The following is a 24,814-nucleotide window of genomic DNA, read 5'->3' as shown; positions in this document are numbered from 1 at the left end:
GAGAGAGAAAGAGAGAGTGAGTGAGAGAGAGTGAGAGAGTGAATGAGTGAGAGAGTGAGAGAGAGTGAGTGAGAGAGAGTGAGAGAGAGAGTGAGAGAGATAGAGAGTGAGAGAGAGAGAGTAAGAAAGTCAGAGCGTGAGTGACAGAGAGAGTGAGGTAGACAGTGAGAGAAAGAGAGCGAGAGTGAGTGAGAGAGAGAGTGAGAGAGTGAGAGAGATCAAGAGAGAGTGAGTGAGTGAGAGAGGAAGTGAGAGAGAGTGTGAGTGAGAGAGAGAGTGAGTGAGTGAGAGATAGAGTGAGTGAGTGAGTGTGTGTGAGAGAATGAGAGAGAGAGAGTGAGTGAGAGAGTGAGTGGGAGTGAGTGAGTGAGAGAGTAAGAGAGTGAGAGTGAGTGAGTGAGTGAGAGAGAGTGAGAGAGTGAGAGAGAGTGAGTGAGAGAGAGAGTGAGAGAGTGAGTGAGTGAGGAGAGTGAGAGAGTGAGTGAGTGAGAGAGTGAGTGAGTGAGTGAGTGAGTGAGAGTGTGTGAGTGAGTGCGTGTGTGAGTGAGTGGGTAATTGAGTGAGAGAGTGAGTGAGAGAATAAGTGAGTGAGTGAGAGAGAGAGTGAGTGAGTGAGAGAGTGAGAGAGAGAGTGAGTGAGTGAGAGAGTGAGAGAGTGAGTGAGTGAGAGAGTGAGTGAGTCAGTGTGAGTGACCCTCAGGAGCGCCTGCAGGTCCTCCCATCTGACAGAATAGAAATTCCTCAGCATTTTGCAAAATTGCTGCTCCATGTAAAAACTCACAGCCGTGTGCCAAACCCATATCAGTCTGCCCAAACCACAGACAGACCTGGCTCCTCCCATGAATCACATCATCCCTTTCAGCTCCCATGACCTGCTTTCGTAAGTCTCCAATGTCTCCAGCAATCGTTGGAAGTTCCGTCAGGCATCACTTTGTGAACGAACAAATAAACGGTTGGAATTAATGATAGTCACACTTGTTACATGCCGGCTGTTTAGCACACTGTGCTAAACCACCCCATTAGTTTCCTTAGCGGCAAGATGGCAGATGGAGTTTAATCCGGACAAATGTGAGGTAATGCATTTTGGAAGGTCTAATGCAGGTAGGGAATATACGGTGAATGGTAGAACCCTCAAGAGTATTGAAAGTCAAAGAGATCTAGGAGTACAGGTCCACAGGTCACTGAAAGGGGCGACACAGGTGGAGAAGGTAGTCAAGAAGGCAGACGGCATGCTTGCCTTCATTGGCAGGGGCATTGAGTATAAGAATTGGCAAGTCATGTTGCAGCTGTATAGAACCTTAGTTAGGCCACACTTGGAGTATAGTGTTCAATTCTGGTCGCCACACTACCAGAAGGATGTGGAGGCTTTAGAGAGGGTGCAGAAGAGATTTACCAGAATGTTGCCGGGTATGGAGGGCATTAGCTATGAGGATCGATTGAATAAACTCGGTTTGTTCTCACTGGAACGAAGGAGGTTGAGGGGCGACCTGATAGAGGTCTACAATATTATGAGGGGCATAGACAGAGTGGATAGTCAGAGGCTTTTCCCCGGGGTAGAGGGGTCAATTACTAGGGGGCATAGGTTTAAGGTGAGAGGGGCAAGGTTTAGAGTAGATGTACGAGGCAAGTTCTTTACGCAGAGGGTAGTGGGTGCCTGGAACTCACTACCGGAGGAGGTAGTGGAGGCAGGGACGATAGGGACATTTAAGGGGCATCTTGACAAATATATGAATAGGATGGGAATAGAGGGATACGGACCCAGGAAGTGTAGAAGATTGTAGTTTAGTCGGGCAGCTTGGTCGGCACGGGCCAGGAGGGCCGAAGGGCCTGTTCCTGTGCTGTACATTTCTTTGTTCTTTGTTCTTAGTCTCCTAAATGCAGACCCCAAAACCAACCCCCCCCCCTCCCCCCCCAACCTCTGACGGGGGCTAACTCCTTCACGTGGGCCACGAAAGGCTGGTATCTGCGGAAGAACCCATCAACCGATTCGCTGAGCGTGGACTTAACCTTCTTCAGGAATTCCATTCGGTCATCCCAATCGTGCTGAAGCGCCGGGCGGCGAAGGTGACCGTTACGTGGCGGTGTCTGGTGGTTCGGAATAAGCGCACCACGGAATGTCTCGTTTGGGACTCGTTCAATGTTTTATTGTTCAATAGTAATGTGGGTTGGATATAACCGTCAGAAAAGTATCAAAATCGACTGACTATTATAAACTATCGAACAGCTACGGCAAATTGTGACTCCCTGAGGTCGCAGCATGATGTGGTTCTTCTCGACTGCCACCTGCTGCTTGGAGGTCTTATCTATCACGACAGACATCCTTACGCTGCAGGAAAGGATGTCCCGAAGCGCGGTACGTTGGCGAGACCATGCAGACGCTGCGACAACGGATGGACGGACATCGCGCGACCATCGCCAGGCAGGAATGTTCCCTTCCAGTCGGCGAACACTCCAGCAGCCAAGGGCATTCAGCCTCTGATCTCCGGGTAAGCGTTCTCCAAGGCGGCCTTCAGGACGCGCGGCAACGCAGAATCGCCGAGCAGAAACTTACAGCCAAGTTCCGCACACATGAGTGCGGCCTCAACCGGGACCTGGAATTCATGTCGCATTACATTCATCCCCCACCATCTGACCTGCGAAATCCTACCAACTGTCCTGGCTTGGTACAATTCACACCTCTTTAACCTGGGGTTACCCCATCTCTGGATCTGTAAAGATTTAATTACCTGCTAAAGGTCGCATTCCAAGCATTGTCTGGCATCATTGAATCTGTCTATATATGTGTTTCTGGAACATACCTCTTCATTCACCTGAGGAAGGAGCAGCGCTCCGAAAGCTAGTGACATCGAAACAAACCTGTTGGACTTTAACCTGGTGTTGTAAGACTTCTTACGAAAAACTAGAAGCAGAGGACACAATCTCAGACTAAAGGGACGATGCTTTAAAACGATTGCAATGTTAGCATTCATGTCGAGAGGGCGAGAATACAAGACCAGGGATGTACTTCTGAGGTTGTATCAGGCTCTGGTCAGACCCCATTTGGAGTATTGTGAGCAGTTTTGGGCCCCGTATCTAAGGAAGGATGTGCTGGCCTTGGAAAGGGTCCAGAGGAGGTTCACAAGAACGATCCCCGGAATGAAGAGCTTGTCGGGTGAGGAACGGTTGAGGACTCTGGGTCTGTACTCGTCGGAGTTTAGAAGGATGAGGGGGGATCTTATTGAAACGTACAAGATACTGCGAGGCCTGGATAGAGTGGACGTGGAGAGGATGTTTCCACTTGTGGGAAAAACTAGAAGCAGAGGACACCATCTCAGACTAAAGGGACGGTCCTTTACAACAGAGATGAGGAGGAATTTCTTCAGCCAGAGGGGGGTGAATCTGTGGAACTCTTTGCCGCAGAAGGCTGTGGAGGCCAAATCACTGAGTGTGTTTAAGACAGAGATAGATAGGTTCTTGATCAATGAGGGGATCAGGGGTTATGGGGAGAAGGCAGGAGAATGGGGGTGAGAAAATATCAGCCATGATTGAATGGGGGAGCAGACTCGATGGGCCGAGTGGCCTGATTCTGCTCCTATGTCTTATGGTCTTGTGGAGAATCGTTGAGTTAGTGCTAAGGGAGGAGGCGCAGGTAGTGATCAGTCTGGGACCAGAACGTGTGAGTGCGGTTGGCCAGCACGCACCCCCTCCCCCCTCCTCCGCCTTCGGGGGATTGGGGGGGGGGGGTTGGTGGTAGAGGAAAAGATTGGAATTCAGCACGGGAAAATGTGAGATTGTTAATTGTGGGAGAAGGCGCGTTATCATTTAAATGGAGAGAGATTGCAGAAAGTTCAGGCGCAAAGGGAGACTTGGAGGGGGTGGACTTTGTTCATGGAAGCTCGCGTACAAGGTCATTGGGGGTGCAAATGGAACACTGGGTATTTCCTGCGGACCAGAGTACGAAAGTAAAGAGGTGTTTCTGCAGCCTAAGTTACTAGTGAGGCCACATTGAGAAGACTGTGTCCAGTTTTGGTCGTCTTATTTCAGGAAGGGTATAGTATCATCGGAGGCAGTGCAGAGGGGGTTTACTGGGATGATCCCGGGTGTGGAGGGACTTCCAGATGAGGGAAGATTGAGCTGTGTCGGCCTGGTAATCCTTGGGAGTTCCGAAGGATGAAAGGCGGCAGGATTCAAACGATTAAGATTCCCAGGCGGGGTTGGGAGAGCGGAGGACCAGGCGGCACAGGAGCAGAATGAGGGGGAGCTCGTTTTCGACTGGCTTGAAGAAGAATCTCCTCTCCGAAAGGGTGGTGAAGGTTTGGGATTCGAGTGCAAATGAGTCGCCGTGGACCACATCGGTCGCCGTCGAAAATGGCCACCTGCGAAGGACCCTGGGAACTGTGGTCAGCTTGGGCACAGGCAAGTACGCAGCCTCTGGGTATTGGGCAAAGAAGCCAGGCCTGACCGAAACGTGCACCCATTAAATGTCAATCACCATTCCCCCCAGGGCAGTGGAACTCGAATCGGAACGGCAACAGTAGCAGACTAACCGGCTGCAAGTCCCCAGCCAAGTTCAAGGATTCGCGATCGCTACCTGAAGGACGAGCCCAGCCGAGACGAACCCGAATGCTTCCAACCGACCCACGTTAACGCAGATAAAGGCCTTGGGCAGGATTCTCCGACCCCCCCCCCCCCGCCATTGTTAAGGATGAGATTTCTAAATTCTTGGAAGTGCAGGGTCGGATTAGGACAAGTCAGCATGGATTTAGCAAGGGGAGGTCGTGCCTGACAAACCTGTTAGAGTTCTTTGAAGAGATAACAAATAGGTTAGACCAAGGAGAGCCAATGGATTTTATCTATCTTGACTTCCAAAAGGCCTTTGATAAGGTGCCGCACGGGAGACTGCTGAGTAAAATAAGGGCCCATGGTATTCGAGGCAAGGTACTAACATGGATTGACGATTGGCTGTCAGGCAGAAGGCAGAGAGTTGGGATAAAAGGTTATTTTTCGGAATGGCAACCGGTGGCGAGTGGTGTCCCGCAGGGTTCAGTGTTGGGGCCACAGCTGTTCTCTTTATATATTAACGATCTAGATGACGGGACTGGGGGCATTCTGGCTAAGTTTGCCGATGATACAAAGATAGGTGGAGGGGCAGGTAGTATGGAGGAGGTGGGGAGGCTGCAGAAAGATTTCGACAGTTTAGGAGAGTGGTCCAAGGAATGGCTGATGAAATTCAACGTGGGCAAGTGCGAGGTCTTGCACTTTGGAAAAAAGAATAGAGGCATGGACTATTTTCTAAACGGTGACAAAATTCATAATGCTGAAGTGCAAAGGGACTTGGGAGTCCTAGTCCAGGATTCTCTAAAGGTAAACTTGCAGGTTGAGTCCGTAATTAAGAAAGCAAATGCAATGTTGTCATTCATCTCAAGAGGCTTGGAATATAAAAGCAGGGATGTACTTCTGAAGCTTTATAAAGCATTAGTTAGGCCCCATTTAGAATCCTGTGAGCAATTTTGGGCCCCACACCTCAGGAAGGACATACTGGCACTGGAGTGGGTCCAGCGGAGATTCACACGGATGATCCCAGGAATGGTAGGCCTAACATACGATGAACGTCTGAGGATCCTGGGATTATATTCATTGGAGTTTAGGAGGTTGAGGGGAGATCTAATAGTAACTTACAAGATAATGAATGGCTTAGATAGGGTGGATGTAGGGAAGTTGTTTCCATTAGCAGGAGAGACTAGGACCCGGGGGCACAACCTTAGAATAAAAGGGAGTCACTTTAGAACAGAGATGAGGAGAAATTTCTTCAGCCAGAGAGTGGTGGGTCTGTGGAATTCATTGCCACAGAGGGCGGTGGAGGCCGGGACGTTGAGTGTCTTTAAGGCAGAAGTTGATAAATTCTTGATTTGTTGAGGAATTAAGGGCTATGGAGAGAGAGCGGGTAAATGGAGTTGAAATCAGCCATGATTGAATGGTGGAGTGGACTCGATGGGCCGAATGGCCTCACTTCCACTCCTATGTCTTAATAAACTGTCTCTGAACTAATTGTCTGGTCAGTCGACCAATATGAGAACCAGCTTGTGGTTCACCTAGGAATGACCAAGTCAGCGCTTCGCTTCAGGGGCTCGGACCTGTAGAGGGTTCCATCTCTGCTACTCCACTACTGGGCCGATATCTGGGGTTTGAGTATCTGTGTGTGTCTCTCTCCAGCTGGCACTGAAACTTCAGAGGCCAGGGGATGCCGCACTGGGACACCTCCACGGAAGAGAGCACTGAATCAAGCCTGCCGTTTATCCCTAACCGGAAGCCTGAGGCTTATATCACACAGATATCCAGACCCCCACCAATGCCCAGGTGATTCTCTCTCTTGCCGGTGGTGCAACACCCACCCGGTTCCTACTTCGCTGGAGTAGCTTTCCCAAGAGAGAGAATAGGACACTGCTGTTTATTACCTAACCAGCAGCCTGTCCTGAGTGAATCGTTCAAGATGACCCTAGATTCTCGAACCCGGAATTAAGGTGAGGAATATCTTAATAATGACTTGGTCAGAGATCGCTGGTGAGAGATTGAAGAATTGAAACGACTCCAATTATCAGCAAATCAAGGTTTATTGCAAAACCCAGGTCAAAATCATCAAACAGAAGAAATTATAATAAAATCTTAAACTCTAACACAAACTAAGTCTATTCAGAAAGTACTATAACGGACACAACGTAAAATCTTATTGTTACACAGTTTTAGCAATGACACAGAACACAAATCAAGTCCCCTTCCCCAAAGCCTCAACCACTATCAAGGTCAAGGGAGTTTTGCAAGCTGCTGCAGGGTACTTACAGTCACAGGCTGCAGAGGTCAAGTCAGGGGTGCAGAGGTCAAGCCAAGAGACCCTCAATCGAAACACAGCCCCTTTTATATCCGTTTTACCTGGCTTTTTCCTGTGTTCGGCCAGCCCCTTTTGCAATGAATCCATAAGGTTTAAAGTTCCCGCTGGTCCTGCCCCCTTTGAGCCGGTCAGACCTGTCAAGATGGGAGTACCTCCCCTAGGTCCGCCTCCAGTCTGCTTTTTGAGATAACGAGGTTGAGCTCCCTTGTGAAGATTATCAAAGACTTCCATCTGCTCCGGAGATCGCTGCTATGTTGATGGGGTGTTGATTGGATTCTGCTCTGGTGGAGGCCAAGTCATTTACATCTGCATGGGGCTATGACCATCCCATTGTCCTGCTTGCAGGCAGGCCCCCTGTGTATTCCCGTGCCCCTTTGTCTGTGTGTTAATCTTATCTCGTTGTCTGGCTCCTTCTTCCTTGTAGCTCCTGGGGGGGGGGGGTTTGTAAATACCTATGCCCCTACTCAGCTCAGCGGACCAAGCCTGCTGGGAAATCTGGTTACGTTCTTTTGGCTGACAAATGTCCAGTTTACAGTCTCTGGGTTTTATTCTTGGGCAGTCCAAAGAGGGCCGAATTGCCCGAAAACCTTACAGACCCAAACTCGGATCGGGCCTTCGATCTGGGTCGCGCGCTCAAGCCGTTTGACCTCTCTCGATTCTGTCGACAGTGACACGACCCTCGCCTCCGTCGGTGGAGATATTAGCCGATGGTTCCAGCAGACTGCTGTGCCTGGTGGCCGGGTTCTACCCCCCCATCGTCCAGATCGCCTGGTACAGGAACGGGAGGAAGGTGTCATCAGGAATCAGCCAGGCGCCTCTGTCCAGGGATCCCGATGACCGTTACAGCACCGTCAGCCAACTGGCCATCAGCAGCCAGGACTGGGCGAACGCTGTCCTCTACCAATGTGCCGTTTCCCATCGGGCTCTGGGCCAGCCAATCGTGAAGGAGATCAGGACACGTGGTGAGTGGCTATTTATCTTTATTTGCTCCTGGGGTCTGGACATCCCTCACACAGCAACAAAAACCCCGTGGACTGAGGGTCTGACCTGCCCATTTCACAGGTAAAGAGAGAGAGACAGACAGAGAGAGAGAGAAAGAGACAGAGCGAGGGAGAGACAGGAAGAGGGAGACAGAGAGAAAGAGACAGAGAGGGACACACACACAGAGAAAGATTGAGAGACAGAGAGAGGGAGAGGCAGGGAGAGCGAGGTCGAGGGAGAGAGAGGGACAGAGAACAGAGAGAGGGTGAGAGGGAGCGACAGAGAGAGAGAGAGAGAGAGACAGCGAGAGAGAGAGATAGAGAGAGAGACAGACAGACAGGGAGAGACAGAGAGAGACAGAGATAGAAAGACAGAGAGAGAGAGACAGAGAGAAAGAGACAGAGAGAGAGACAGAGAGAGAGAGAGAGACAGAGACAGAGAGACAGAGAGAGAGACAGAGAGAAAGAGACAGAGAGAGAGACAGAGAGAGAGAGAGAGACAGAGACAGAGAGACAGAGAGAGACAGAGAGAGAAAGACAGAGAGAGAGACAGAGAGAGAGGCAGAGGGAAACAGAGACAATCATCGAATTTACAGTGCAGAAGGAGGCCATTCGGCCCATCGAGTCTGCACCGGCTCTGGGAAAGAGCACCCTACCCAATGTCAACACCTCCACCCTATCCCCATAACCCAGTAACCCCACCCAACACTAGGGGCAATTTTGGACACTAAGGGCAATTTATCATGGCCAATCCACCAAACCTGCACATCTTTGGACTGTGGGAGGAAACCGGAGCACCCGGAGGAAACCCACGCCCACACTGGGAGGACGTGCAGACTCCGCACAGACAGTGACCCAAGCCAGAATCGAACCTGGGACCCTGGAGCTGTGAAGAAATTGTGCTAACCACAATGCTACCGTGCTGCCCACAAAAGAGAGAGAAACAGAGGTTAAAGGGGATAGACAGGGAAAGAGAGAGAGGCAGATAACGACAGAGAGAGGGAGAGAGAGACAGAGAGAAAGAGAGAGAGAGAGATAGAGAGACAGAGACAGAGCAAGATACAGAGACAGAGAGAGTGAGTGAGAGAGAGAGAGCCAGAGAGACAGAGAGAGAGAGAGAGACAGAGAGAGAGACAGAGAGAGAGACAGGGAGACAGAGAGAGAGAGACAGGGAGACAGAGCGGGATACAGAGACAGAGAGAGAGAAACAGAGAGCGCAAGAGAGACAGAGAGAGAGAGAGACAGAAAGAGAGAGACAGAGTGATATAGAGACAGAGAGAGACAGTGAGAGACAGAGAGAGACAGAGAGAAACAGAGAGAGCCAGAGAGACAGAGAGAGACAGACAGAGCGAGAGACAGAGAGAGCGACAGAGAGAGAGGGAGAGACAGACAGAGCGAGAGAGAGATAGAGACAGACAGAGAGAGAGAGAGAGACAGATAGAGACAAAGACAGAGAGACAGAGAGAGCGACAGAGAGAGAGGGAGAGACAGACAGAGCGAGAGAGAGACAGAGAGAGATAGAGACAGACAGAGACAGTGAGAGAGAGAGAGAGACAGATAGAGACAAAGACAGAGAGACAGAGAGAGCGACAGAGAGAGCGACAGAGAGAGATAGAGACAGACAGAGACAGTGAGAGAGAGAGACAGAGAGAGACAGACAGAGCGAGAGAGAGAGACAGAGAGAGATAGAGACAGACAGAGACAGTGAGAGAGAGAGACAGAGAGAGAGGGAGAGACAGACAGAGCGAGAGAGAGACAGAGAGAGATAGAGACAGACAGAGACAGTGAGAGAGAGAGACAGAGAGAGACAGACAGAGCGAGAGAGAGAGACAGAGAGAGATAGAGACAGACAGAGACAGTGAGAGAGAGAGACAGAGAGAGAGGGAGAGACAGACAGAGCGAGAGAGAGACAGAGAGAGATAGAGACAGACAGAGACAGTGAGAGAGAGAGAGAGAGACAGATAGAGACAAAGACAGAGAGACAGAGAGAGCGAAGAGAGAGAGGGAGAGACAGACAGAAAGATGTTGACTCCCTTATCGGGCTCCTGGACAGGCAGGATGAGGCTCCGTAATCTTCACGTAGATATGTGACCACTCGTGTCTGCGAATCGATGTGCTTCCTCCTAGAACGGCCAACGTTAGCTCCATGGTTCTCCAGCACCTCTTCACCGACTCCAGAGATTCACAACACTCCGATGGCCACGTACGCCTGTGTGGCTTCAGTCTTCCAGCCCGGTCCGATATCATTCCGATGGTTCCGGAATGGATCTGAAATCCCAGATACTTCCCGGAATCTTCCAGTCGTTAAACATCAGGACGGGACCTACGTCGCGAGGAGCCAGTTGACAGTGAGATTGGAGGACTGGTCTTCAGGGAGCACTTACACCTGTGCGCTCACCCAGGAACCTCTGACAACCACACAGAGCAGCACTGTTACTGCGAGAAACGGTGGGTCATTGGTCAGTCTCTGCGGAATGGGACAGGTCGGGCAGAGGAGCGACAGGAGAGGGGGGAAAGGGGTCTGAATGGATTAGAGAGCTGGAGAGATAATCTTCGATGGGAGAGTTAAGAGGATCAGTGGGATGGTCTTCAATGGGAGAGTTAGGGGATCAGAGAGATGGTCTTCAATGGGAGAGTTAGAGGATTAGAGTAATGGTCTTCGATGGGAGACTTAGAGGATTAGAGGGATGGTCTACAATGGGAGAGTTACGAGGATTAGAGAGAGGGTCTCAATGGGAGTGTTAAGAGGATTAGAGAGATGGTCTTCAAAGGGAGATTAGGGGATTAGAGTAATGGTCTTTGATGGGAGAGTTAAGAGGATTAGAGGGATGGTTTTCAACGGGAGATTTGCGGTTTAGAGTAATCGTCTTCAATGGATGAGTTAGAGGATTAGCGGGATGGTCTTCGATGGGAGAGTTAGGGGATTAGAGGATTGGTCTTCAATGGGAGAGTTAGGGGAATAGAGGGATGGTCTTCATGGGAGAGTTAGGGGATTAGAGGGATGGTCTTCGATGGGAGAGTTACGAGGATTAGAGAGATGGTCTCAATGGGAGAGCTAAGAGGATGAGAGAGATGGTCTTCAATGGGAGAGGTAGAGGATTAGAGGGGTGGTCTTCAATGGGAGGGTTAGCGGAATAGAGAGATGGTCTTCAAAGGGAGATTAGGGGATTAAAAGGATGGTCTTCAATGGGAGATTAGGTGATTAGAGTAATGGTTTTAGATGGGAGAGTTAAGAGGATTAGAGGGATGGTTTTCAACGGGAGAGTTAAGAGGTTTAGAGAGATGGTCTTCAATGGGAGAGTTAGGGGAATAGAGGGATGGTCTTCACGGGAGAGTTAGGGGATTAGAGGGATGGTCTTGGATGGGAGAGTTATGAGGATTAGAGAGAGGGTCTCAATGGGAGAGCTAAGAGGATGAGAGAGATGGTCTTCAATGGAAGATTAGGTGATGAGAGGGATGGTCTTCAATGGGAGAGTTAGGGGATTAGAGAGATGGTCTTCAATGGGAGAGTTAGGGGATTAGAGGGATGGTCTTCAATGGGAGAGTTAGGAGATTAGAGGGGTGGTCTTCAATGGGAGAGTTAGCGGAATAGAGGGATGGTCTTCAATGGGAGTGTTAAGAGCATTAGAGAGATGGTCTTCAAAGGGAGATTAGGGGATTAAAAGGATGGTCTTCAATGGGAGATTAGGTGATTAGAGTAATGGTCTTCGATGGGAGAGTTAAGAGGATTAGAGGGATGGTTTTCAACGGGAGAGTTAAGAGGTTTAGAGAGATGGTCTTCAATGGGAGATTTGGGGTTTAGAGTAATGGTCTTCAATGGAAGAGTTAGAGGATTAGAGGGATGGTCTTCAATGGGAGAGTTAGAGGATTAGAGGGATGGTCTTCGATGGGAGAGTTAGAGGATTGGAGGGATGGTCTTCAAGGGAAAGTTAGGGGATTAGAGGGCTGGTCTTCGATGGAAGAGTGAGGGGATTAGAGGATTGGTCTTCGAATGGAGAGTTAGGAGATTAGAGGGATGGTCTTCAAATGGGAGAGTTAGGGGATTAGAGGGATGGTCTTTGATGGGAGAGTTAGGGGATTAGAGGGGTGGTCTTGGATGGGAGAGTTATGAGGATTAGAGAGAGGGTCTCAATGGGAGGGCTAAGAGGATGAGAGAGATGGTCTTCAATGGAAGATTAGGTTATGAGAGGGATGGTCTTCAATGGGAGAGTTAGGGGATTAGAGGGGTGGTCTTCAATGGGAGAGTTAGCGGAATAGAGGGATGGTCTTCAATGGGAGTGTTAAGAGCATTAGAGAGATGGTCTTCAAAGGGAGATTAGGGGATTAAAAGGATGGTCTTCAATGGGAGATTAGGTGATTAGAGTAATGGTTTTAGATGGGAGAGTTAAGAGGATTAGAGGGATGGTTTTCAACGGGAGAGTTAAGAGGTTTAGAGAGATGGTCTTCAATGAGAGAGTTAGGGGAATAGAGGGAAGGTCTTCACGGGAGAGTTAGGGGATTAGAGGGATGGTCTTGGATGGGAGAGTTACGAGGATTAGAGAGAGGGTCTCAATGGGAGAGCTAAGAGGATGAGAGAGATGGTCTTCAATGGGAGAGTTAGGGGATTAGAGGGGTGGTCTTCAATGGGCGGGTTAGCGGAATAGAGGGATGGTCTTCAATGGGAGTGTTAAGAGGATTAGAGAGATGGTCTTCAAGGGGAGATTAGGGGATGAGAGGGATGGTCTTCGATGGGAGAGTTAGGGGATTAGAGGGATGGTCTTCAATGGGAGAGTTAGAGGATTAGAGGGATGGTCTTCAATGGGAGGGTTAGGGGATTAGAGGGATGGTCTTCAATGGGAGAGTTAGGGGATTAGAGAGATGGTCTTCGATGGGAGAGTTAGGGGATTAGAGGGATGGTCTTCAATGGGAGAGTTAGGGGATTAGAGGGATGGTCTTCAATGGGAGAGTTAGGGGATTAGAGGGATGGTCTTCAATGGGAGATTAGGGGATTAGAGGGATGGTCTTCGATAGGAGAGTTAGGGGATTAGAGGGATGGTCTTCAATAGGAGAGTTAGAGGATTAGAGGGATGGTCTTCAATGGGAGAGTTAGGGGATTAGAGGGATGGTCTTCAATGGGAGATTAGGGGATTAGAGGGATGGTCTTCGATAGGAGAGTTAGAGGATTAGAGGGATGGTCTTCAATGGGAGAGTTAGGGGATTAGAGGGATGGTCTTCGATAGGAGAGTTAGAGGATTAGAGGGATGGTCTTCAATGGGAGAGTTAGGGGATTAGAGGGATGGTCTTCAATGGGAGATTAGGGGATTAGAGGGATGGTCTTCGATAGGAGAGTTAGGGGATTAGAGGGATGGTCTTCAATGGGAGAGTTAGGGGATTAGAGGGATGGTCTTCAATGGGAGAGTTAAGAGGATTAGAGAGATGGTCTTCGATGGGAGAGTTAGGGGATTAGAGAGATGGTCTTCAATGTGGGAGTTTGTGGATTAGAGGGATGGTCTTTGATGGGAGAGTTAGGGGATTAGAGTAATGGTCTTCAATGGGAGAGTTGGGGATTAGAGGGATGGTCTTCAATGGGAGAGTTAGGGGATTAGAGGGATGGTCTTCGATGGGAGAGTTAGGGGATTAGAGTAATGGTCTTCAATGGGAGAGTTGGGGATTAGAGGGATGGTCTTCAATGGGAGAGTTAGGGGATTAGAGGGATGGTCTTCAATGGGAGAGTTAGGAGATTAGAGGGATGGTCTTCGATGGGAGAGTTAGGGGATTAGAGAGATGGTCTTCGATGGGAGAGTTAGGGGATTAGAGGAATGGTCTTCAATGGGAGAGTTAGGGGATTAGAGGGATGGTCTTCAATGGGAGAGTTAGAGGATTAGAGGGATGGTCTTCAATGGGAGAGTTAGGGGATTAGAGAGATGGTCTTCGATGGGAGAGTTAGGGGATTAGAGGAATGGTCTTCAATGGGAGAGTTAGAGGATTAGAGGGATGGTCTTCAATGGGAGAGTTAGAGGATTAGAGGGATGGTCTTCAATGGGAGAGTTAGGGGATTAGAGGGATGGTCTTCAATGGGAGAGTTAGGGGATTAGAGGGATGGTCTTCAATGGGAGAGTTAGGGGATTAGAGGGATGGTCTTCAATGGGAGAGTTAGAGGATTAGAGGGATGGTCTTCAATGGGAGAGTTAGGGGATTAGAGGGATGGTCTTCAATGGGAGAGTTAGAGGATTAGAGGGATGGTCTTCAATGGGAGAGTTAGGGGATTAGAGGGATGGTCTTCAATGGGAGAGTTAGGAGATTAGAGGGATGGTCTTCAATGGGAGAGTTAGGGGATTAGAGGGATGGTCTTCAATGGGAGAGTTAGGGGATTAGAGGGATGGTCTTCAATGGGAGAGTTAGGGGATTAGAGGGATGGTCTTCAATGGGAGAGTTAGGGGATTAGAGGGATGGTCTTCAATGGGAGAGTTAGAGGATTAGAGGGATGGTCTTCAATGGGAGAGTTAGGGGATTAGAGGGATGGTCTTCAATGGGAGAGTTAGGGGAATAGAGGGATGGTCTTCAATGGGAGAGTTAGGGGATTAGAGGGATGGTCTTGGATGGGAGAGTTAGGGGATTAGAGGGATGGTCTTCAATGGGAGAGTTAGGGGATTAGAGGGATGGTCTTCAATGGGAGAGTTAGGGGATTAGAGAGATGGTCTTCAATGGGAGAGTTAGAGGATTAGAGGGATGGTCTTCAATGGGAGAGTTAGAGGATTAGAGGGATGGTCTTCAATGGGAGAGTTAGGGGATTAGAGGGATGGTCTTCGATGGGAGAGTTAGGGGATTAGAGGGATGGTCTTCAATGGGAGAGTTAGAGGATTAGAGGGATGGTCTTCAATGGGAGAGTTAGAGGATTAGAGAGATGGTCTTCGATGGGAGAGTTAGGGGATTAGAGGGATGGTCTTCAATGGGAGAGTTAGAGGATTAGAGGGATGGTCTTCGATGGGAGAGTTAGAGGATTAGAGAGATGGTCTTCGATGGGAGAGTTAGAGGATTAGAGGGATGGTCTTCGATGGGAGAGTTAGAGGATTAGAGGGATGGTCTTCGATGGGAGAGTTAGGGGATTAGAGGGATGGTCTTCAATGGGAGAGTTAGAGGATTAGAGGGATGGTCTTCGATGGGAGAGTTAGAGGATTAGAGAGATGGTCTTCGATGGGAGAGTTAGGGGATTAGAGGGATGGTCTTCAATGGGAGAGTTAGGGGATTAGAGGGATGGTCTTCAATGGGAGAGTTAGGGGATTAGAGAGATGGTCTTCAATGGGAGAGTTAGGGGATTAGAGGGATGGTCTTCAATGGGAGAGTTAGAGGATTAGAGGGATGGTCTTCGATGGGAGAGTTAGAGGATTAGAGAGATGGTCTTCGATGGGAGAGTTAGGGGATTAGAGGGATGGTCTTCAATGGGAGAGTTAGAGGATTAGAGGGATGGTCTTCGGTGGGAGAGTTAGGGGATTAGAGGGATGGTCTTCGATGGGAGAGTTAGGGGATTAGAGGGATGGTCTTCAATGGGAGAGTTAGAGGATTAGAGGGATGGTCTTCAATGGGAGAGTTAGGGGATCAGAGGGATGGTCTTCGATGGGAGAGTTAGAGGATTAGAGGGATGGTCTTCAATGGGAGAGTTAGAGGATTAGAGGGATGGTCTTCAATGGGAGAGGTAGGGGATTAGAGGGATGGTCTTCGATGGGTGAGTTAGGGGATCAGAGGGATGGTCTTCGATGGGAGAGTTAGAGGATTAGAGGGATGGTCTTCAATGGGAGAGTTAGGGGATCAGAGGGATGGTCTTCGATGGGAGAGTTAGGGGATTAGAGGGATGGTCTTCGATGGGTGAGTTAGGGGATCAGAGGGATGGTCTTCGATGGGAGAGTTAGAGGATTAGAGGGATGGTCTTCAATGGGAGAGTTAGGGGATCAGAGGGATGGTCTTCGATGGGAGAGTTAGGGGATTAGAGGGATGGTCTTCGATGGGAGAGTTAGGGGATTAGAGGGATGGTCTTCAATGGGAGAGTTAGGGGATTAGAGGGATGGTCTTCGATGGGAGAGTTAGGGGATTAGAGGGATGGTCTTCGATGGGAGAGTTAGGGGATTAGAGGGATGGTCTTCGGTGGGAGAGTTAGGGGATTAGAGGGATGGTCTTCGATGGGAGAGTTAGGGGATTAGAGGGATGGTCTTCAATGGGAGAGTTAGGGGATTAGAGAGATGGTCTTCAATGGGAGAGTTAGAGGATTAGAGGGATGGTCTTCAATGGGTGAGTTAGGGGATTAGAGGGATGGTCTTCAATGGGAGATTTGGGGATTAGAGAGATGGTCTTCAATGGGAGAGTTAGGGGATTAGAGGGATGGTCTTCAATGGGAGAGATAGAGGATTAGAGGGATGGTCTTCAATGGGAGAGTTAGGGGATTAGAGGAATGGTCTTCAATGGGAGAGTTAGGGGATTAGAGGGATGGTCTTCAATGGGAGAGTTAGGGGATTAGAGGGATGGTCTTCAATGGGAGAGTTAGAGGATTAGAGGGATGGTCTTCGATGGGAGAGTTAGAGGATTAGAGGGATGGTCTTCAATGGGAGAGTTAGGGGATTAGAGGAATGGTCTTCAATGGGAGAGTTAGGGGATTAGAGGGATGGTCTTCGATGGGAGAGTTAGAGGATTAGAGGGATGGTCTTCAATGGGAGAGTTAGGGGATTAGAGGGATGGTCTTCAATGGGAGAGTTAGAGGATTAGAGGGATGGTCTTCGATGGGAGAGTTAGAGGATTAGAGGGATGGTCTTCGATGGGAGAGTTAGAGGATTAGAGGGATGGTCTTCAATGGGAGAGTTAGGGGATTAGAGGGATGGTCTTCAATGGGAGAGTTAGGGGATTAGAGGGATGGTCTTCAATGGGAGAGTTAGGGGATTAGAGGGATGGTCTTCGATGGGAGAGGTAGAGGATTAGAGGAATGGTCTTCAATGGGAGAGTTAGGGGATTAGAGAGATGGTCTTCAATGGGAGAGTTAGAGGATTAGAGGGATGGTCTTCAATGGGAGAGTTAGGGGATTAGAGGGATGGTCTTCAATGGGAGAGTTAGAGGATTAGAGGGATGGTCTTCGATGGGAGATTTGGGGATTAGAGGGATGGTCTTCAATGGGAGAGTTAGGGGATTAGAGGGATGGTCTTCGATGGAAGAGTTAGGGGATTAGAGGGATGGTCTTCAATGGGAGAGTTAGGGGATTAGAGGGATGGTCTTCGATGGGAGAGTTAGGGGATTAGAGGGATGGTCTTCGATGGGAGGGTTAGGGGATTAGAGGGATGGTCTTCAATGGGAGAGTTAGGGGATTAGAGGGATGGTCTTCAATGGGAGAGTTAGAGGATTAGAGGGATGGTCTTCGATGGGAGAGTTAGGGGATTAGAGGGATGGTCTTCAGTGGGAGAGTTAGGGGATTAGAGGGATGGTCTTCAATGGGAGAGTTAGAGGATTAGAGGGATGGTCTTCAATGGGAGAGTTAGAGGATTAGAGGGATGGTCTTCGATGGGAGAGTTAGGGGATTAGAGGGATGGTCTTCAGTGGGAGAGTTAGGGGATTAGAGGGATGGTCTTCAATGGGAGAGTTAGGGGATTAGAGGGATGGTCTTCAATGGGAGAGTTAGGGGATTAGAGGGATGGTCTTCAATGGGAGAGTTAGGGGATTAGAGGGATGGTCTTCAATGGGTGAGTTAGGGGATTAGAGGGATGGTCTTCGATGGGAGAGTTAGGGGATTAGAGGGATGGTCTTCAATGGGAGAGTGAGGGGATTAGAGGGATGGTCTTCGATGGGAGAGTTAGGGGATTAGAGGGATGGTCTTCGATGGGAGAGTTAGGGGATTAGAGGAATGGTCTTCGATGGGAGAGTTAGGGGATTAGAGGGATGGTCTTCGATGGGAGAGTTAGGGGATTAGAGGGATGGTCTTCAATGGGAGAGTTAGGGGATTAGAGGGATGGTCTTCAATGGGAGAGTTAGGGGATTAGAGGGATGGTCTTCAATGGGAGAGTTAGGGGATTAGAGGGATGGTCTTCGATGGGAGAGTTAGGGGATTAGAGGGATGGTCTTCAATGGGAGAGTTAGGGGATTAGAGGAATGGTCTTCGATGGGAGAGTTAGAGGATTAGAGGGATGGTCTTCGATGGGAGAGTTAGGGGATTAGAGGGATGGTCTTCAATGGGAGAGTTAGGGGATTAGAGGAATGGTCTTCGATGGGAGAGTTAGGGGATTAGAGGGATGGTCTTCGATGGGAGAGTTAGGGGATTAGAGGGATGGTCTTCAATGGGAGAGTTAGGGGATTAGAGGGATGGTCTTCAATGGGAGAGTTAGGGGATTAGAGGGATGGTCTTCAATGGGAGAGTTAGGGGATTAGAGGGATGGTCTTCGATGGGAGAGTTAGGGGATTAGAGGGATGGTCTTCAATGGGAGAGTTAGGGGATTAGAGGGATGGTCTTCAATGGGAGAGTTAGAGGATTAGAGAGATGGTCTTCAATGGGAGAGTTAGAGGATTAGAGGGATGGTCTTCAATGGGAGAGTTAGGGGATTAGAGGGATGGTCTTCAATGGGAGAGTTAGGGGATTAGAGGGATGGTCTTCAATGGGAGAGTTAGGGGATTAGAGGGATGGTCTTCGATGGGAGAGTTAGAGGATTAGAGGGATGGTCTTCAATGGGAGAGTTAGGGGATTAGAGGGATGGTCTTCGATGGGAGAGTTAGAGGATTAGAGGGATGGTCTTCGATGGGAGAGTTAGGGGATTAGAGGGATGGTCTTCAATGGGAGAGTTAGGGGATTAGAGGGATGGTCTTCAATGGGAGAGTTAGGGGATTAGAGGGATGGTCTTCAATGGGAGAGTTAGGGGATTAGAGGGATGGTCTTCAATGGGAGAGTTAGGGGATTAGAGGGATGGTCTTCAATGGGAGAGTTAGAGGATTAGAGGGATGGTCTTCAATGGGAGAGTTAGGGGATTAGAGGGATGGTCTTCAATGGGAGAGTTAGGGGATTAGAGGGATGGTCTTCAATGGGAGAGTTAGGGGATTAGAGGGATGGTCTTCAATGGGAGAGTTAGGGGATTAGAGGGATGGTCTTCAATGGGAGAGTTAGGGGATTAGAGGGATGGTCTTCAATGGGAGAGTTAGGGGATTAGAGGGATGGTCTTCAATGGGAGAGTTAGGGGATTAGAGGGATGGTCTGCGATGGGAGAGTTAGAGGATTAGAGGGATGGTCTTCAATGGGAGAGTTAGGGGATTAGAGGGATGGTCTTCAATGGGAGAGTTAGGGGATTAGAGGGATGGTCTTCGATGGGAGAGTTAGGGGATTAGAGGGATGGTCTTCAATGGGAGAGTTAGGGGATTAGAGGGATGCTCTTCGATGGGAGAGTTAGGGGATTAGAGGGATGGTCTTCAATGGGAGAGTTAGGGGATTAGAGGGATGGTCTTCAATGGGAGAGTTAGGGGATTAGAGAGATGGTCTTCAATGGGAGAGTTAGGGGATTAGAGAGATGGTCTTCGATGGGAGAGTTAGGGGACGAGAGGGATGGTCTTCAATGGGAGAGTTAGGGATTAGAGGGATGGTCTTCAATGGGAGAGTTAGAGGATTAGAGGGATGGTCTTCAATGGGAGAGTTAGGGGATTAGAGGGATGGTCTTCAATGGGAGAGTTAGAGGATTAGAGGGATGGTCTTCAATGGGAGAGTTAGAGGATTAGAGGGATGGTCTTCAATGGGAGAGTTAGGGGATTAGAGGGATGGTCTTCAATGGGAGAGTTAGAGGATTAGAGGGATGGTCTTCAATGGGAGAGTTAGGGGAATAGAGGGATGGTCTTCGATGGGAGAGTTAGAGGATTAGAGATGGTCTTCAATGGGAGAGTTAGAGGATTAGAGATGGTCTTCAATGGGAGAGTTAGGGGATTAGAGGGATGGTCTTCGATGGAAGAGTTAGAGGATTAGAGGGATGGTCTTCAATGGGAGAGTTAGGGGATTAGAGGGATGGTCTTCGATGGGAGAGTTAGGGGATTAGAGGGATGGTCTTCGATGGGAGGGTTAGGGGATTAGAGAGATGGTCTTCAATGGGAGAGTTAGGGGATTAGAGGGATGGTCTTCAATGGGAGAGTTAGGGGATTAGAGAGATGGTCTTCAATGGGAGAGTTAGGGGATTAGAGAGATGGTCTTCAATGGGAGAGTTAGGGGATTAGAGGGATGGTCTTCAATGGGAGAGTTAGAGGATTAGAGGGATGGTCTTCGATGGGAGAGTTAGGGGATTAGAGGGATGGTCTTCAGTGGGAGAGTTAGGGGATTAGAGGGATGGTCTTCAATGGGAGAGTTAGAGGATTAGAGGGATGGTCTTCAATGGGAGAGTTAGAGGATTAGAGGGATGGTCTTCGATGGGAGAGTTAGGGGATTAGAGGGATGGTCTTCAGTGGGAGAGTTAGGGGATTAGAGGGATGGTCTTCAATGGGAGAGTTAGGGGATTAGAGGGATGGTCTTCAATGGGAGAGGTAGAGGATTAGAGGGATGGTCTTCAATGGGAGAGTTAGGGGATTAGAGATGGTCTTCAATGGGAGAGTTAGAGGATTAGAGAGATGGTCTTCAATGGGAGAGTTAGGGGATTAGAGGGATGGTCTTCAATGGGAGAGTGAGGGGATTAGAGGGATGGTCTTCGATGGGAGAGTTAGGGGATTAGAGGGATGGTCTTCAATGGGAGAGTGAGGGGATTAGAGGGATGGTCTTCGATGGGAGAGTTAGGGGATTAGAGGGATGGTCTTCGATGGGAGAGTTAGGGGATTAGAGGGATGGTCTTCGATGGGAGAGTTAGGGGATTAGAGGGATGGTCTTCAATGGGAGAGTTAGGGGATTAGAGGGATGGTCTTCGATGGGAGAGTTAGGGGATTAGAGGGATGGTCTTGGATTGGAGAGTTAGGGGATTAGAGGGATGGTCTTCAATGGGAGAGTTAGGAGATTAGAGGGATGGTCTTCAATGGGAGAGTTAGGGGATTAGAGGGATGGTCTTCAATGGGAGAGTTAGGGGATTAGAGAGATGGTCTTCGATGGGAGAGTTAGGGGATTAGAGGGATGGTCTTCAATGGGAGAGTTAGAGGATTAGAGAGATGGTCTTCAATGGGAGAGTTAGGGGATTAGAGAGATGGTCTTCGATGGGAGAGTTAGAGGATTAGAGGGATGGTCTTCGATGGGAGAGTTAGGGGATTAGAGGGATGGTCTTCAATGGGAGAGTTAGGGGATTAGAGGAATGGTCTTCGATGGGAGAGTTAGGGGATTAGAGGGATGGTCTTCGATGGGAGAGTTAGGGGATTAGAGGGATGGTCTTCAATGGGAGAGTTAGGGGATTAGAGGGATGGTCTTCGATGGGAGAGTTAGGGGATTAGAGGGATGGTCTTCAATGGGAGAGTTAGGGGATTAGAGGGATGGTCTTCAATGGGAGAGTTAGGGGAATAGAGGGATGGTCTTCGATGGGAGAGTTAGGGGATTAGAGGGATGGTCTTCAATGGGAGAGTTAGGGGATTAGAGGGATGGTCTTCAATGGGAGAGTTAGGGGATTAGAGGGATGGTCTTCAATGGGAGAGTTAGAGGATTAGAGGGATGGTCTTCGATGGGAGAGTTAGGGGATTAGAGGGATGGTCTTCGATGGGAGAGTTAGGGGATTAGAGGGATGGTCTTCAATGGGAGAGGTAGAGGATTAGAGGGATGGTCTTCAATGGGAGAGTTAGGGGATTAGAGGGATGGTCTTCAATGGGAGATTAGGGGATTAGAGGGATGGTCTTCAATGGGAGAGTTAGGGGATTAGAGGGATGGTCTTCAATGGGAGAGTTAGGGGATTAGAGGGATGGTCTTCGATGGGAGAGTTAGGGGATTAGAGGGATGGTCTTCAATGGGTGAGTTAGAGGATTAGAGGGATGGTCTTCGATGGGAGAGTTAGGGGATAAGAGGGATGGTCTTCAATGGGAGAGTTAGAGGATTAGAGGGATGGTCTTCAATGGGAGAGTTAGAGGATTAGAGGGATGGTCTTCAATGGGAGAGTTAGGGGATTAGAGGGATGGTCTTCAATGGGAGAGTTAGGGGATTAGAGGGATGGTCTTCAATGGGAGAGTTAGGGGATTAGAGGGATGGTCTTCAATGGGAGAGTTAGGGGATTAGAGAGATGGTCTTCAATGGGAGAGTTAGGGGATTAGAGGGATGGTCTTCAATGGGAGAGTTAGAGGATTAGAGAGATGGTCTTCAATGGGAGAGTTAGAGGATTAGAGGGATGGTCTTGGATTGGAGAGTTAGGGGATTAGAGAGATGGTCTTCAATGGGAGAGTTAGAGGATTAGAGGGATGGTCTTCAATGGGTGAGTTAGGGGATTAGAGGGATGGTCTTCAATGGGAGAGTTAGGGGATTAGAGGGATGGTCTTCAATGGGAGAGTTAGGGGATTAGAGAGATGGTCTTCAATGGGAGAGTTAGGGGATTAGAGGGATGGTCTTCAATGGGAGAGGTAGAGGATTAGAGGGATGGTCTTCGATGGGAGAGTTAGAGGATTAGAGGGATGGTCTTCAATGGGAGAGTGAGGGGATTAGAGAGATGGTCTTCGATGGGAGAGTTAGGGGATTAGAGAGATGGTCTTCAATGGGAGAGTTAGGGGATTAGAGGGATGGTCTTCGATGGGAGAGTTAGAGGATTAGAGGGATGGTCTTCAATGGGAGAGTTAGGGGATTAGAGGGATGGTCTTCAATGGGAGGGTTAGGGGATTAGAGGGATGGTCTTCAATGGGAGAGTGAGGGGATTAGAGGGATGGTCTTCGATGGGAGAGTTAGAGGATTAGAGGGATGGTCTTCAATGGGAGAGTTAGGGGATTAGAGGGATGGTCTTCAATGGGAGAGTGAGGGGATTAGAGGGATGGTCTTCAATGGGAGAGTTAGGGGATTAGAGGGATGGTCTTCAATGGGAGAGTTAGGGGATTAGAGGGATGGTCTTCAATGGGAGAGTTAGGGGATTAGAGGGATGGTCTTCAATGGGAGGGTTAGGGGATTAGAGGGATGGTCTTCAATGGGAGAGTTAGGGATTAGAGGGATGGTCTTCAATGGGAGAGTTAGGGGATTAGAGGGATGGTCTTCGATGGGAGAGTTAGGGGATTAGAGGGATGGTCTTCGATGGGAGAGTGAGGGGATTAGAGGGATGGTCTTCAATGGGAGAGTGAGGGGATTAGAGGGATGGTCTTCGATGGGAGAGGTAGAGGATTAGAGGGATGGTCTTCAATGGGAGAGTTAGAGGATTAGAGGAATGGTCTTCGATGGGAGAGTTAGAGGATTAGAGGAATGGTCTTCAATGGGAGAGTTAGGGATTAGAGGGATGGTCTTCAATGGGAGAGTTAGAGGATTAGAGGAATGGTCTTCGATGGGAGAGTTAGAGGATTAGAGGGATGGTCTTCGATGGGAGAGTTAGGGGATTAGAGGGATGGTCTTCAATGGGAGAGTTAGGGGAATAGAGGGATGGTCTTCAATGGGAGAGTTAGGGGATTAGAGGGATGGTCTTCAATGGGAGAGTTAGGGGATTAGAGGGATGGTCTTCGATGGGAAAGTTAGAGGATTAGAGAGATGGTCTTCAATGGGAGAGTTAGGGGATTAGAGGGATGGTCTTCAATGGGAGAGTTAGGGGATTAGAGGGATGGTCTTCAATGGGAGAGTTAGGGGATTAGAGGGATGGTCTTCAATGGGAGATTAGGGGATTAGAGGGATGGTCTTCGATGGGAAAGTTAGAGGATTAGAGGGATGGTCTTCGATGGGAGAGGTAGAGGATTAGAGGGATGGTCTTCAATGGGAGAGTTAGGAGATTAGAGGGATGGTCTTCGATGGGAAAGTTAGAGGATTAGAGAGATGGTCTTCAATGGGAGATTAGGGGATTAGAGGGATGGTCTTCAATGGGAGAGTTAGGGGATTAGAGGGATGGTCTTCAATGGGAGAGTTAGAGGATTAGAGGGATGGTCTTCAATGGGAGAGGTAGAGGATTAGAGGGATGGTCTTCAATGGGAGAGTTAGGGGATTAGAGATGGTCTTCAATGGGAGAGATAGGGGATTAGAGGGATGGTCTTCAATGGGAGAGTTAGGGGATTAGAGGGATGGTCTTCAATGGGAGAGTTAGGGGATTAGAGGGATGGTCTTCAATGGGAGAGTTAGAGGATTAGAGGGATGGTCTTCGATGGGAGAGTTAGGGGATTAGAGGGATGGTCTTCAATGGGAGAGTTAGGGGATTAGAGGGATGGTCTTCAATGGGAGAGTTAGGGGATTAGAGGGATGGTCTTCAATGGGAGAGTTAGGGGATTAGAGGGATGGTCTTCGATGGGAGAGTTAGGGGATTAGAGGGATGGTCTTCAATGGGAGAGTTAGAGGATTAGAGGGATGGTCTTCAATGGGAGAGGTAGAGGATTAGAGGGATGGTCTTCAATGGGAGAGTTAGGGGATTAGAGAGATGGTCTTTGATGGGAGAGTTAGAGGATTAGAGGGATGGTCTTCAATGGGAGAGTTAGAGGATTAGAGAGATGGTCTTCAATGGGAGAGTTAGGGGATTAGAGGGATAGTCTTCAATGGGAGAGTTAGAGGATTAGAGGGATGGTCTTCAATGGGAGAGTTAGAGGATTAGAGAGATGGTCTTCAATGGGAGAGTTAGGGGATTAGAGGGATGGTCTTCGATGGGAGAGTTAGAGGATTAGAGGGATGGTCTTCAATGGGAGAGTTAGGGGATTAGAGGGATAGTCTTCAATGGGAGAGTTAGAGGATTAGAGGGATGGTCTTCAATGGGAGAGTTAGGGGATTAGAGGGATGGTCTTCAATGGGAGAGTTAGGGGATTAGAGGGATAGTCTTCAATGGGAGAGTTAGAGGATTAGAGGGATGGTCTTCAATGGGAGAGTTAGGGGATTAGAGGGATGGTCTTCGATGGGAGGGTTAGGGGATTAGAGGGATGGTCTTCAATGGGAGAGTTA

General features: G+C 49.1%; 1 protein-coding gene and 1 gene segment (V, D, J or C); one reads left to right on the top strand and one right to left on the bottom strand.

The window, feature by feature from the left end:
- The window catches only part of LOC140422583 (solute carrier family 12 member 6), a 539,853-nt gene that overhangs the window by 356,494 nt on the left and 158,545 nt on the right, over positions 1-24,814 (bottom strand). The window lies entirely within an intron of this gene.
- The window catches only part of LOC140421343 (Ig heavy chain C region, secreted form-like), a 76,221-nt gene that overhangs the window by 33,008 nt on the left and 18,399 nt on the right, over positions 1-24,814 (top strand). The window contains 2 exon segments of the C gene segment in view: positions 7,534-7,827; positions 9,973-10,293. Of these exon segments, the coding sequence occupies positions 7,534-7,827; positions 9,973-10,293 (615 nt within the window).

Source organism: Scyliorhinus torazame, chromosome 5 (genome assembly GCF_047496885.1).
Source record: "Scyliorhinus torazame isolate Kashiwa2021f chromosome 5, sScyTor2.1, whole genome shotgun sequence".
Classification (NCBI taxonomy): domain Eukaryota; kingdom Metazoa; phylum Chordata; class Chondrichthyes; order Carcharhiniformes; family Scyliorhinidae; genus Scyliorhinus; species Scyliorhinus torazame.
The sequence above is the reverse complement of the archived record's forward strand: the minus strand, read 5'-3'. Positions and strand labels throughout refer to the sequence as shown.